At 36.8% G+C, this 12,883-nt stretch overlaps 1 protein-coding gene across 18 annotated transcripts in view; it reads left to right on the forward strand.

Moving 5' to 3' along the window:
• PBRM1 (polybromo 1) overlaps positions 1 to 12,883 on the forward strand; it is an 80,485-nt gene that overhangs the window by 44,381 nt on the left and 23,221 nt on the right. For all 18 annotated transcript variants that reach the window (XM_041118821.1, XM_041118820.1, XM_029996053.2 and 15 more), the window contains 9 exons: positions 1,319 to 1,595; positions 2,692 to 2,797; positions 4,107 to 4,749; positions 5,626 to 5,837; positions 6,992 to 7,177; positions 8,913 to 9,070; positions 10,002 to 10,268; positions 11,684 to 11,829; positions 12,147 to 12,304. In XM_041118821.1, coding sequence (XP_040974755.1) covers positions 1,319 to 1,595; positions 2,692 to 2,797; positions 4,107 to 4,749; positions 5,626 to 5,837; positions 6,992 to 7,177; positions 8,913 to 9,070; positions 10,002 to 10,268; positions 11,684 to 11,829; positions 12,147 to 12,304 — 2,153 coding nt within the window. The remainder of the gene's footprint in view (positions 1 to 1,318; positions 1,596 to 2,691; positions 2,798 to 4,106; positions 4,750 to 5,625; positions 5,838 to 6,991; positions 7,178 to 8,912; positions 9,071 to 10,001; positions 10,269 to 11,683; positions 11,830 to 12,146; positions 12,305 to 12,883) is intronic.

Below are 12,883 nucleotides of genomic sequence, written 5' to 3' on the forward strand. Positions count from 1 at the left end.
AAACATGTTAAAATGTGGAACTCAGAAGCATGTCTCTGTTCTGGCATTGCTCATCTGCTAGTATGAACCACTAACTGTTTCCAGCAGTGAAGATAATGCAGAAAAAAGTTTTTAACCTATAGAAGATACATTTTGAATTTTCTCACATGTTATGACATTAATTTTCATTACTTAATTTGCTGACCTCACCAAGGAGCAAGAGGTATCTGAGGCATGAGACTATGCTGGATTAGGTATATTTTAAATGTAAGAGGAAAAGGTCCAGATGATGGAAAATCTGTGATGCAGTTTGGTTTCTAGCAAGTTGTACAGTGATGTTTTGCATATTCTGCTAATGAAGATAGTTTTTGTTGTTGTTGTTGCCTTTACTGATAATATGGTGAAAGTTATAACTACTTGAATAAGTCTTACAGAGATTGCAATTTGGAAGCTGGTTTAAAAGACTTTGTAGAGAGTGCATTTCTAAGAGTGCCACGGTATCTGAGCTGAGATTATACATTATTAGCATAAGCTTTCCTCTCTCTTACCTGATTTGCTTATAGATCTTGTAGTATATGTACAGGGAGCCATGTATAACTGTTTTCCTGATAAGCTGTGTCTTGGTTGTGCTGTCAGATTTCTTGAGACAACCATAATAGCTACCCATAGGATGACTGTAAAGGTTGTGGTGATAGCATGTATGTAGCCATTTTCTACCTGGGTTTGCCTGGTGAGCTTTATTGACTTGTAACTTTATTTGACTGTGGTTGACACATATTTAAACAATTCAGACCCTTCTTTCTACTACATTCTTGATGTCCTTATTTTCATGTATCTGGTACTGAAGAAGGTACAGCATTACTCCAAGATAAATAGCTCAAGTCTTTGATATTCTGTATTCAGCAGAGGTAGTCATGAAGATACTGGCTGGGGGGTGTTTCATTGTTTGCACTAGATCTTGAGGTCTTGACTGATCTGTTTTCCCTGAAGCTGGAAAGTGCTTAGAGCTCCTTTTGACCTTTGCACTCTTGAAAACTAGTTATTTGGTTTATTCTGTAGAACACTTAAACTTCAAGGTGAATGAGAGAAAAATCATACCTTAAAGTTGGTTTCCTGTTTATTTAGCAGACTGCTGGTTACAATGCTGTCATTATTTGCAAGTGGACCTGTGTTTCTAGTACACTGTCTTAATGTTGAACTTCTTGTGTGTGTTTTTAGGTGGTTGTGGTTGTTTTTTCATGGTAGAGCGTAATGTCATTTTGATATTAGTATTGGAAGCGGGGAAAAGAGCCCCTGACGTTTATTCTTTTCCTTTTTGTTCTTTTCCTTAACCTAACAGTAAAAAGAATATACGAAAGCAACGAATGAAGATCTTATACAATGCAGTTCTGGAAGCTCGAGAACCGGGCACAGGCAGACGGCTCTGTGATCTGTTTATGGTTAAGCCATCCAAAAAGGACTATCCAGACTATTATAAAATTATCTTGGAACCAATGGACTTAAAAATGATAGAACACAACATCCGCAATGATAAGTATGTAGGGGAAGAAGCCATGATTGAAGACATGAAGCTCATGTTCCGAAATGCAAGGCATTATAATGAAGAAGGCTCCCAGGTACTGTTTTGATTCTGCAGTCACACTTACTTTTCTGCTTCTTTGCAGACATGTAAGTTATGTTAGGATGCTTTAGCTTTGACTATTACTCACATTACTTATGATAATTGTTTATTGAACTAAAATAGAAATATGACTTTTTCTTTCTGCTGATGTTTTAAATTCTGTCTTCATCTATAGTTGTATGAACATAAAATGCAACACGCTCCTTTGCGAAGGTTAGACTTATTTCCTGTTAGCTAAACTCCACTACAAAGAATGCCAGCTGAATGTTTCCTAGTACGTTTTTAAAAAATAAGCTGGTTATCAAATTCTCATTATTCATCCTCATTTAATCACGTGAAGGTATTTGCACAGTGAATGGTCATCAGCATGTGATTTGGAGCTCAGAACCTCTAAGAAGGGATGTCTTAGTTGGAAAGAAAGCAGCTTTGTTTTCATGGAAGTGGAGGGGTGTGGGACATCAGACTAGAAGACCTGACTTGTTTAGCCTGGCAAAAGGAATCTGAAAAGAATATGCTTTTCATCTACAAATATATGGTAGGGTGTTTCTATGTTGTGATGTTTCTCAGCCAGCAAGCATGCTGTCATGGAACAGAGTGGTGGTAAGAAACCTCCAGCTATTTCTAATGAGGAACTTGATCAGCTACTGTACAGGACTTTATGATGAAGTTGTGTTCACCGGGGTTGGATTCGAAGACCCAGGAGGACTGTTCGAGTCCTTTGTACCTTGATAGAATCACAATAGTTCAAGAGATCTTTCATTGCTCAGCAGAATGGTTTGATAAGGGCGTTGATAAGACAACTGCACCTTGCCGTTTTGTAGTCTTGGGAATAGAAATGCAGCTTAATTCGATAATTTATTCAAAGTTTTATCTCCCTGATTTAGATGGTGTTCATCAGTTCTGCTTATCTGTATAAGTCTATTAAAGGTATACATTTGAGAAACAAGTCCTTCTTTTTAATCAAGTAGTTGGTTTTACATTCAGCTTTTTCAAACTAACATTTAAATGTTTCTAGGGGGCTAGTTCTAAACTAGTCTAAGCACAGTAAACCTTGTTTTGTTTTGTTTTTTGATTACTTTACTGATTAATAGGTGTACAATGATGCCCATATGCTGGAAAAGATCCTTAAAGAAAAAAGGAAAGAACTGGGACCCCTAGCTGAAGATGATGATGTTGCATCCCCTAAACTAAAACTAAGTAAGGCAACGTCGTACATTGCTATGTCTCATTTCAACACTTATGTCTCATTTCAACACTTACGAAAGCCCAACAATACAGATTAAAAGATCTTCCTTTTAGAACAGAAGACATGATCTGCAAATTTACACTGACATGCAAAGTAGAATTATGTTTTCAGAATCATGACAGCAATGGTGTGTTTATATGTGCATATAATAGAATTTAGTTGTTGCATATAGCATTTTCTAAGAAAAGTAACTCAGAATGAAGAAAGAAAATGTAGGAATTGTTGGAATGACTGGCATTTAGTCATGTGGTGTTATCCAAATGTTAGATGTTGCATTATGTGCTCAGTAACACTTCATTAGCACACTTCATGTGTGCTGCTGGGTTTGCTTACAAGTAAGGTGCTTCTCAAACTGAGTAAAGCTCTTAATTTCCCTAGTCAAATGTCTGGGATTTCCACAGAATGATAAAAGAAATGTGAGCTTTTTTTTGAAAATTATTGAAAGCTATGAAACCACAGAAGTAAAATTTCCAACAATGTCTGTTTCTACAGCTGTTGCCCTTACAAACTAGATTTGCTACTACTCAAATCTTATGTCCCCTTAATATGTGTTCAGAACTTAGCAAACTGAGAAGGATAAAATTGCACAGAAAAGCTTAAAGAAAATAACTGCACACAGCCCTCTTGAAAATAGAAACGTGCAGCTCTTAGGTAACATACAGGTAGTAGAGAATTCACAGGCAGAGACTATACAGTACAGTAACAGAGATTCTGAACTAAACAAAAAGCTAATCTGATTGATAATCCCATGGGAGGCCTTATTTTACATTTTACCTGTAATAATCCTCTCTAATTTGGCATAAACCTGTCATAAAGGAATCTGATAATATTTAGAATGCTTAATTTTAGTGATAGCAAAACCCCTGTGACGACTGGATTTTTAACAGCTGTAGAGAGAAATTCATGTAGAGCTAGTAAGACCAAATTGAATTTAGAGGAGTTATTAATAACATTAAGTAGGAAAAGATGTTTTCCATGCTTTAGTCTGAAGAGACCTTTGCCAGGTGGACCACATAGTAACATATGATTCTCTGTTTGCCAAAAATAACATTTTAAAAAAAATTTTTCATACAATTTTGAAAAATAAAGGAAGCTACAACTTGGAATGGGCTCCATGTTGTGAGTCTTCTGGTCATACCATAAAGTGGTTCTTCAGTAAGCAATTCTCCAGTGCAAGGGAGATGGACAAAGAAGTGTGCAAGCTCTGTTTTTTATAATGATTTTTCCTTTTTTTTTTTTTTCTTCTTTTTGTCTGCTTAGGTAGAAAAAGTGGCATTTCTCCTAAAAAATCAAAATACATGACTCCAATGCAACAGAAATTGAATGAGGTGTATGAAGCAGTTAAGAATTACACGGATAAACGAGGCAGGCGACTGAGTGCCATCTTCTTGAGGCTGCCATCTCGGTCTGAACTTCCTGACTATTATGTAACCATTAAAAAGCCCGTTGACATGGAAAAGATCAGAAGCCATATGATGGCAAATAAATACCAGGATATTGATTCCATGGTAGAGGACTTTGTAATGATGTTCAATAATGCTTGCACATATAACGAGCCAGAATCTCTGATTTATAAAGATGCCCTGGTCCTGCATAAAGTTTTGCTTGAAACTCGGAGAGAAATAGAAGGAGATGAGGATTCTCATGTGCCCAATGTCACTTTGCTAATTCAGGAACTTATCCATAACCTTTTTGTATCTGTTATGAGCCACCAGGATGATGAGGGCAGATGCTACAGCGACTCCTTAGCCGAGATTCCTGCTGTTGATCCCAACTTCCCAAATAAACCTCCTCTGACTTTTGATATTATCCGAAAAAATGTTGAAAATAATCGCTATAGAAGATTGGACTTGTTCCAGGAGAATATGTTTGAGGTACTGGAGAGGGCAAGGAGAATGAATAGGTGAGCAAAGCCATATTTTTTAGGTATCCTTTGTCCTATCACATGAGTTTTGCATGTTAACATTAGACGAAGGCTGAAGTTTTTTTAAGGTGTTTGCTTTCCTTGGTATGGGTGTTCAGAAAACTAAATCTTAAAAGCTCTATCAGGTCTTCAGTGGCATGTATGCTTTCATTTAAAAACAAGGAAAAAGTTAAGTTTTCTGCCATGAGATAATTTTGACATTAATCTTCCAAAAGTACATGACATGAAAACCAGGTTTGTGCTAACTTTCAGATTGAAAAAATGAAGAGGAGGAGCTGTTCACTAACTGCTTGACTGCTCCAACTCTTTTGGAGCACAGTTGTATGAGTTAAGGTAATATTGTGCAAAAACTGAACACTTGCAACTTCTTGCCATGTTTTACTTGAATAAGGTAGGGTACTTGGGGATGTGCAGGTGAGATCTTGACTCTGAAGGAGAGGAGGTAAAAAATCATATTAAAACATCTACTAACAGAAGCATGTGTAATTAACATAAGTTAGTTTTGTTAATAATACTGTTATTACTTAAGTTTTCAGAAGTTAACAGATTGTAGAGGTCCAGTGGCAAGTACTTTTGGTTGCAACTAGTTACCTTTGATTTTTCTGGTGTTTCAGGACTGGTGTATACAAAAATACTGTTTTGGGTAAACTATAATACAAACTGAGAGCAGAGTAGCAGGTGGAGCATGACTTGCTAGTGTCTGCTGCTGCTTATTGTGAGTAAGCACAGAAATCTCTTGGTAGAGTGAAGCTTTAGTTTTATCACTAAGCGTGGCAATTGATGTGTATGTGTTTAGGATCCTGTTTGACTCTGCACAAACTATGTTTCTGCCCTGTTGTACGTATTTTTGTACAGGACTGATTCGGAGATTTACGAGGATGCGGTTGAACTTCAGCAGTTCTTTATTAAAATTCGAGATGAACTTTGTAAGAATGGAGAGATTCTTCTGTCACCCGCTCTCAGCTATACCACCAAGCATCTTCACAATGATGTAGAAAAGGAAAAGAAGGAAAAGCTGCCCAAAGAAATAGAGGAGGATAAGCTCAAAAGAGAGGAAGAGAAGAGAGGTAGCTACTTTCTTTTCATTAATTTAAAATGTATTGATTGAAAAATGTACCTATGCATATGATGTATGCTCTGCTGTTGCTGCAGCTTTGCCTACTGAAGGGACCTTAATAGTCTAGTTGTCCAGCAAGGGTCTTGTATTTTAAAGTTGTTAGAGATTTATTTTATTTTGATCCTTATCAGCCAGGCCAGATGGCTTTTAAGAAGATGTAGGTAGATATTAACCTATGTAAACTCTTTAATCGGAGCACATTGGGGTACCAGTAGTCTTATTTCAAGGATATTATAAAAGAAAACAATAGGTTTTTACTATAGCTTTCTGCTGATAATAAACTTAACAATGACTGTTCCAATTGACTTTTGGTCATTTCCTCTTTGACGAATACTGATTTCTTGATGTGCTGATGGTGTTTTCTGTGATCATACTTTTAACACTGCTAAAGAAATGGTATTTAAGTAAGCCTGTCGTGTTTCTTACTTGGCTACTGTGAGTGTGAAGAGGAATGGGCTTGCACTATTTTGTAAAGCAAGAAACCTACTGTGAAGGTACTTTGTGTTTCACAGCTCCTGGCAGTTACTGTCCATATAATCATTGTGGAATATGTCTAAGGGGATGAATAAAGCTCTCTAATTGACCCTTTCCACATATGGGAGCAGAGCTGTTAGCTCTTTGTCCTTGAATTGTCTTTCTAACGTGGTTCATCTTCCCACATAGCACTGATGTCAGCAGCAGTAAAATCTGGTTGCTCCAACCAGGCTCAGTATTATAAAGGGACAACAGCTGTGATGCCCTTCTTCTGTCTTCCTTTGAGAGCTAAAAACCTCAAAGAAAGCAAACCATGTCTTTCTGAAGGCTTCTGAGCTCAGTGCTGTCATTGAGTTCCTCTTCACTTACTGGGAGGGCTCAGTAAAATTCAACTGAAGAAGGGAAACCCAACCTTCAGCAGCACCGGTAGCAGAAAGGCTAGCAGCACAAAACACACTTAAACCCCTCCTTCACGATGGAAGTCAGCGATAGAGGGATGCATCAGGTATTATGTGTTTCTGCATATGGCACTTCTGCACTCAGCAAAGGGTGAGGGTGTTCGTATCAGTAATCTTGGCTAACGTGGAAATGTGGCATTACTAACATCTATTTTTCCATTCTTGAAATAAGAAGCTGAAAAGAGTGAAGATTCTTCTGGATCAGCTGGGCTGTCAAGCTTGCATCGGACCTACAGCCAGGATTGCAGCTTCAAGAACAGCATGTACCATGTAGGAGATTATGTGTACGTTGAGCCTGCTGAAGCCAACTTGCAACCTCACATAGTCTGTATTGAGAGGCTGTGGGAAGATTCAGCTGGTAAGGATGCCTTTGCTACAGGAAAACAATATTGTGAAACTTCTTATTACTGTTTAAAACTTCCAATTGTAGCTTTTGTTGTGTAGATGTTATTTTATTTGCAGAGGTATGTGTGGACTGGTGAGTATTTTTCTTCTTCCTGAGTTGCTTTGTTCTACAATAGAGGAACTCAATTTGTTCCACTAATATGAAGTTCTTGGATCAGCACAGGTTTTTTTGTTGTTCATCTCCACCTATTCTTAAATCGTAAGCATCCCAGAGAATAGGCTCTTCTAAGTGGGATGGGCTCCTTGTAATTTAAGCGCAGAAGAACACATGGAGTTTTTCTTTGCTGAGAAATCTGAAACAAAGTTGGGCACATTTAACTGCAAATGTTCCACAGAACAACTCCGTTTCAGAACTTGCCATTGTTAAATTTCAGAAATGAGCTGAGTCTTGCGTTCCTAGGCAAATCAAGCCATGGCAAGTACTATTTTGTTTTTTCTCATCAGTGATGCCTTCTGTTTGCAGCAGGTGCTTCTCTTAAGTGTAAGGAAGGCTAGAGAGATGTCAGGAGTATCAGATAAGCATGGTGCATTCTCAGCAATCCTGGAAACTACAGTTGCTGAGAGCTACAGTGGGTTACAGTGGAATGTACCGTTTTAGTGGCACTTTTTTTTAAAGGGGTGGAACAGATGTGTTACAAGGACAGATTAAAAGGACCATGACTCTTAAATTTCAAGAGAAGTGCAAGACAGGATATAATTAAAGTTTGCAAAATCATGAAGTGGGTAGATAAGGTGAATGCAGAAATACTGTTCGACAAATCCGGCAGTACTAGAGTTGGAGGGCACACACTGACACTAATAAATCAGATTAAAACATGTGAAAGTGTTTGGCTTTTTAATGTAGTGGGTGGTGAGCCTTGTGGCTTCCCCAGGAGCTTGTGGAGGCAGATTACATCAGCAGGTTCAAAAATGGGTGAGACAAGTCCATGTACAACAGGTCTAAACCAAATAATAAAGGGAGTAACCAGCAAATAACAGCCAGATAAAGAGAATAGCTCTCTAACACCCCTAATGCAATGACTGTAGAAGGAGTGAAATGAGTTACGGAGAGTGGCCAAGATCAAATGCATTCTCCAAATAGCCTGTCCTGCTCACTCAGTTGGATGCAGTGTATTTGGGTAGATGGACCATTGGCCAGTTGGACATTTCTTATGTTTGTTTGTCTGTGATGGAGAAAGTGAATAGTACTTTTTTTTCCTGATTCAGTCTACAGATTGCAGGTTTTCTTTGATTTAGAAAAATAGTGCATATTTGTAACTTCTTTATAACTCATTGTTAACAATTTGATTTGTCACAGCATAACGCAGAAGAAATAGTTCTTAAAAAACCATGAAACCAGTTATCCAAGGTTCTTCAAATAATCAGGTGATTGTTCTGTAGACTTTGAAGCCATTTCAAGGCCTGAAAGTCAAGATTTATAGATAAGAACTGATTCTTCCTTTATTTTGCTGAATCAGGTTTTACTGGGGAAAAAACAATTAGTGGGCTTTTTAAGCAACCTGAAACAGTTAAGGAATCTTGTCCTGTTTTAAACCAGTTTACTCTCATTATAAATGACTACATGGCTATTTGATTAATCAATCAGTCTGTAGTTGTTTTTTTCTTGCTCATGCACTAGACAATATGCCATTTTGCATTTTTTTTCTATTTCTTTCTCCCTTCTCATTTTTGTATCTTTTTTTTTAAAGGAGAGAAATGGCTCTATGGCTGTTGGTTTTATCGACCAAATGAAACGTTTCATCTTGCAACACGAAAATTCTTGGAGAAAGAAGTTTTTAAAAGTGACTATTACAATAAAGTTCCTGTTAGCAAAATTTTAGGCAAATGTGTGGTCATGTTTGTCAAGGTGAGAGACTATTCAGTCTAATTTGTTAAGCAAATAACACATTCCCTTCTATTTTCTTGAAGAGCTGTAGGGATTCTAACATAGAGGCATTCTACTAATACTTAAATAAAATAGGAGTTGTTCCTGTGTACTGTTTGTATTCTTCATTTGTTTCATGAGATAAATAGTTCACCCAAGTGATGGTGTTTCCTAGTGCCTGTTGGTTTGTAGAATCATATGCTTATTAGATAATTAGCTAACTGATTTTTCAAAGCATGTGGTAGAGAAATTGCAGGTAACTCCTTAAAGGTTCCCGTAAAAGCATGTAGATTTAGGTTTGGCAGAGGGAGACTTGAATGGCTTGGTAAGAGGATGAAGTCTTTCATCTCTGTCTCAGGTTTGATTCCACAACATCCTTGTGCAGAGGATTTTTGGCTTGTTTGCAACTTACCTATCTCAGCCAGTTTTCTGAAGGTAGTGTGTTTGTATGAACAACATGCTACAGCTGCTGAGGTATCACGGTCACATATCAATGAGCATGGAGCTTAATTTCCCCCCCCTCCCCAAACTTGGTGATTGTGTCCTCTTTCCAAGTCAAAGCTCAGAAATCTTGTAAAGGTAGTTTTAGGCTGCAGATCTTGTACTTGTTAATGTACCGTTTTGGTAAATGAATAAAACCTAATTTTTCTCATGTGACAACCTGTATTGAATTTAGCCTCTTCTTTAAGAGTGGGATTTCTTGTTTGCTTTTAATTTTTAGTATAACTTTGATGTCAAACTGGAAGAAAAGAACTCATTAGAAAGCCTTTACTAGTCTAAAAGCATTTCTGATAGAAACATTAAAAAACCAAAAAACCAAAAAAACAGGAAGCATGAGAGGGAGTTCACTGTGTGTCTGTGGGGGCTGTATGTGTGTTGCTGAAATATTTCATATTTTTTCTTCAATCTGCAGGAATATTTTAAACTGTGTCCTGAAAACTTCAGAGATGAGGATGTCTATGTCTGCGAGTCACGTTATTCTGCGAAGACAAAATCTTTTAAAAAGATTAAACTGTGGACTATGCCTGTAAGCTCTGTAAGATTTGTCCCACGAGACGTGCCCCTGCCTGTGGTCCGTGTTGCTTCTGTGTTTGCTAATACAGACAAAGTAGATGAGGAGAAACACACTGAAACATTGGAGGACAGCAAGGTGGGAGAAAGTATCCTTCATCTTGAAAAGGTATGTAAGATAACAAGTGGAACATCAATTATGTTTGACAGATAAAGAATGACAAAATATGAGCCCTTATGACTTTGGTTTCACAGCATCCAGACACAATAAAATATAAATAAATATAATGTTTCTGTTATAAATTATGTTATACACATTTGTAAATAAATACAAACAAAATATAAATAGACTAAACAGAAAATAAACTGTGTACATATTTGCTAGATTCTACAAATGCTTTCTTGTGATCATGTGAAGGGGTTGGTTGGGCTTTTTACCACTTCAGAAAAGAAAATTACACTTTTAATGTAAAGCTTGCCTTAATCCTAAAGAATCAGTAGAACTAAATGTCTAGTTTTAGTTCATGGCAATGCTGAAATGCTTTATTATGTAGTATTTCAGTACAATAGTAACTAGGCAGCAGTAAGCAATATGTAATATTCTGTTGTTTGTGACCTATTTATGGTTGATAACTGAGCGGTTTATTGTCAAAATGCTTAAGAATATTTCTATCCAACATACTGGGTAAAATGGTTTATTTTATTGTATTTAGAGTCATAAAAGAAATAAATTTAAATAAATGTATTAAATTAAATTAAATGTATTAAATTGAATTAAATTTATCTAAAATAAATTTAGAACCATAAAAAAATAAACTGAGAGTTATAAAATAAATCCACATTACATTGAGTTCTCTAACAGAACCTCAGAACAGAATACCCAGCACACTCATTGTCAGCTTTAATCACACACTTATTGTATATTACTGTATTTATTCACATCATGACAAAAGAAGGAATTATTTCTGCCAAGAGGATGAAAACTTGTAGGGTCTTTTCCTTCCACACCTTGGGGAGATAGCCCGTGTTTTCATTGGTTTTCTGAAATCTTAGACTAAAAGATCAAATGAGGCACAATGTGAGTTTTGACTAAAAAGTAAGAAATCAAATAGGGCAAGTGGTATGAATTTGCAAGCAATGCATGGAGTGTTCATATTATTGTATATGAGAGTTAAATCATTCAATTTCTATGTTTATTAACTTGGCCATATACTCAGTTCTTGCCTCTTAAGTGTGTTATTGTCCTTTAAAACAAACCATCAAAACAAGCTGACAAGGCTTGGCTTGGCCAGATAACTTTGAAGCAGTAGAACAAAAAAAGGACCTGTAAATTACAGTTCTGGCAAAATTACAGCTTTGTGAAATAGGAAAGCTTGCGACATACATGGAAGGTATCTTTGGCTTTGCTATTTCATTTTTAAATTTCAAGGCCCCTCACTTTGGCATGTACAGCTCTGTTTAGTGTTTACCTATTGTTGGTAACATAAAAATAGAGCAAAGTCTTTTACTTGCACCTGGCATCTTTTTATTTATGTGTTTGGTTTTCCTTCTTCCACAAGTTCCTAAATGCATACTCTTCTGCAGGACAAAGAAGATGTTCCTGTAGAAATGTCCAATGGAGAACCTGGTTGCCATTACTTTGAACAGCTCTGCTACAATGATATGTGGCTTAAGGTTGGGGACTGTGTCTTCATAAAATCACATGGGTTAGTGCGACCTCGAGTAGGAAGGTGAGTGCAACTTCTTTATTTGCAGTTTATGTCTATAAAAATAACTTGCACAAAAGATGGGCTTGTTGCAAAGGGTATAAAAGAGGATGGGGAAAAAAAAAAATCTTCTGAATGAAGCAAATGTTACAAGCTCTTAATAGATTGAGGTGGAAGTTTAGCCACCTAATAAAAAGGTGATGCAGTTGTACAGTTGGAGCAGGCTGTTGTTCTGTACTCATTTTTTACTGACAGCCTTCCTGAACAACCTAGTGCATCCAGCTGTCTCATTTAGGATGGATGGCCCTTCGTTTCTGTCAGTGGTTTGGTTTTCTTTCCAGAATTGAAAAGATGTGGGTGCGAGATGGAGCTGCATATTTCTTTGGTCCAATCTTTATACATCCTGAAGAAACTGAACATGAACCAACTAAAATGTTCTACAAGAAGGAAGTGTTTTTGAGTAACTTGGAGGAGACCTGTCCGATGACTTGCATTTTGGGTAATTATTAACAACTTTAAATCCAATGGACACTCTTTTTCTTTTCCTATAGAATCTGAAGTGATTTATAGCTATGTGTAGGTTTGATTCCAAGTATGTTTTTTTCATATTGAGTGGGGGAGGAGAGATTATTCAGTCCATTTCTAACATGCATTCCTGATTTTGGGACCTGTAGTGAGAATTTTCACTATAAGGAAGCTTTCTTACAATAAGGGAATTACATGTATGATATCAAAGTGAACGTTGTTTGCAGCCAGAGAACATAAAACTCCATTATTCTCACTTATTAATGTAATTGTTCCAGTATGTGTTACCTGGAAAGTTGGTCCAGAAGGAGGTTGAAATTTGGTTTGTTGCATAAGATGCTGACTATGTACTTTGTTTGTAGTAATGATGCTGTGCTAAATATAGTTAACTGACTAGTGGTCATGGGGTTTTGTTATTTTGCAGGTTTTCTCATTCTTTAAAAAGCCCAAAAGCTGCATTAAGTTTGTGTAGGTTTCTTGTGAGTGACATTATTTAATAGAGATATCGATTGGTGTATTTTCTGTAGTTTCACCAAGTACTGGGAATCTTCCA

The sequence above is a fragment of the Aquila chrysaetos genome, chromosome 20, assembly GCF_900496995.4.
Source record: "Aquila chrysaetos chrysaetos chromosome 20, bAquChr1.4, whole genome shotgun sequence".
NCBI lineage: Eukaryota > Metazoa > Chordata > Aves > Accipitriformes > Accipitridae > Aquila > Aquila chrysaetos.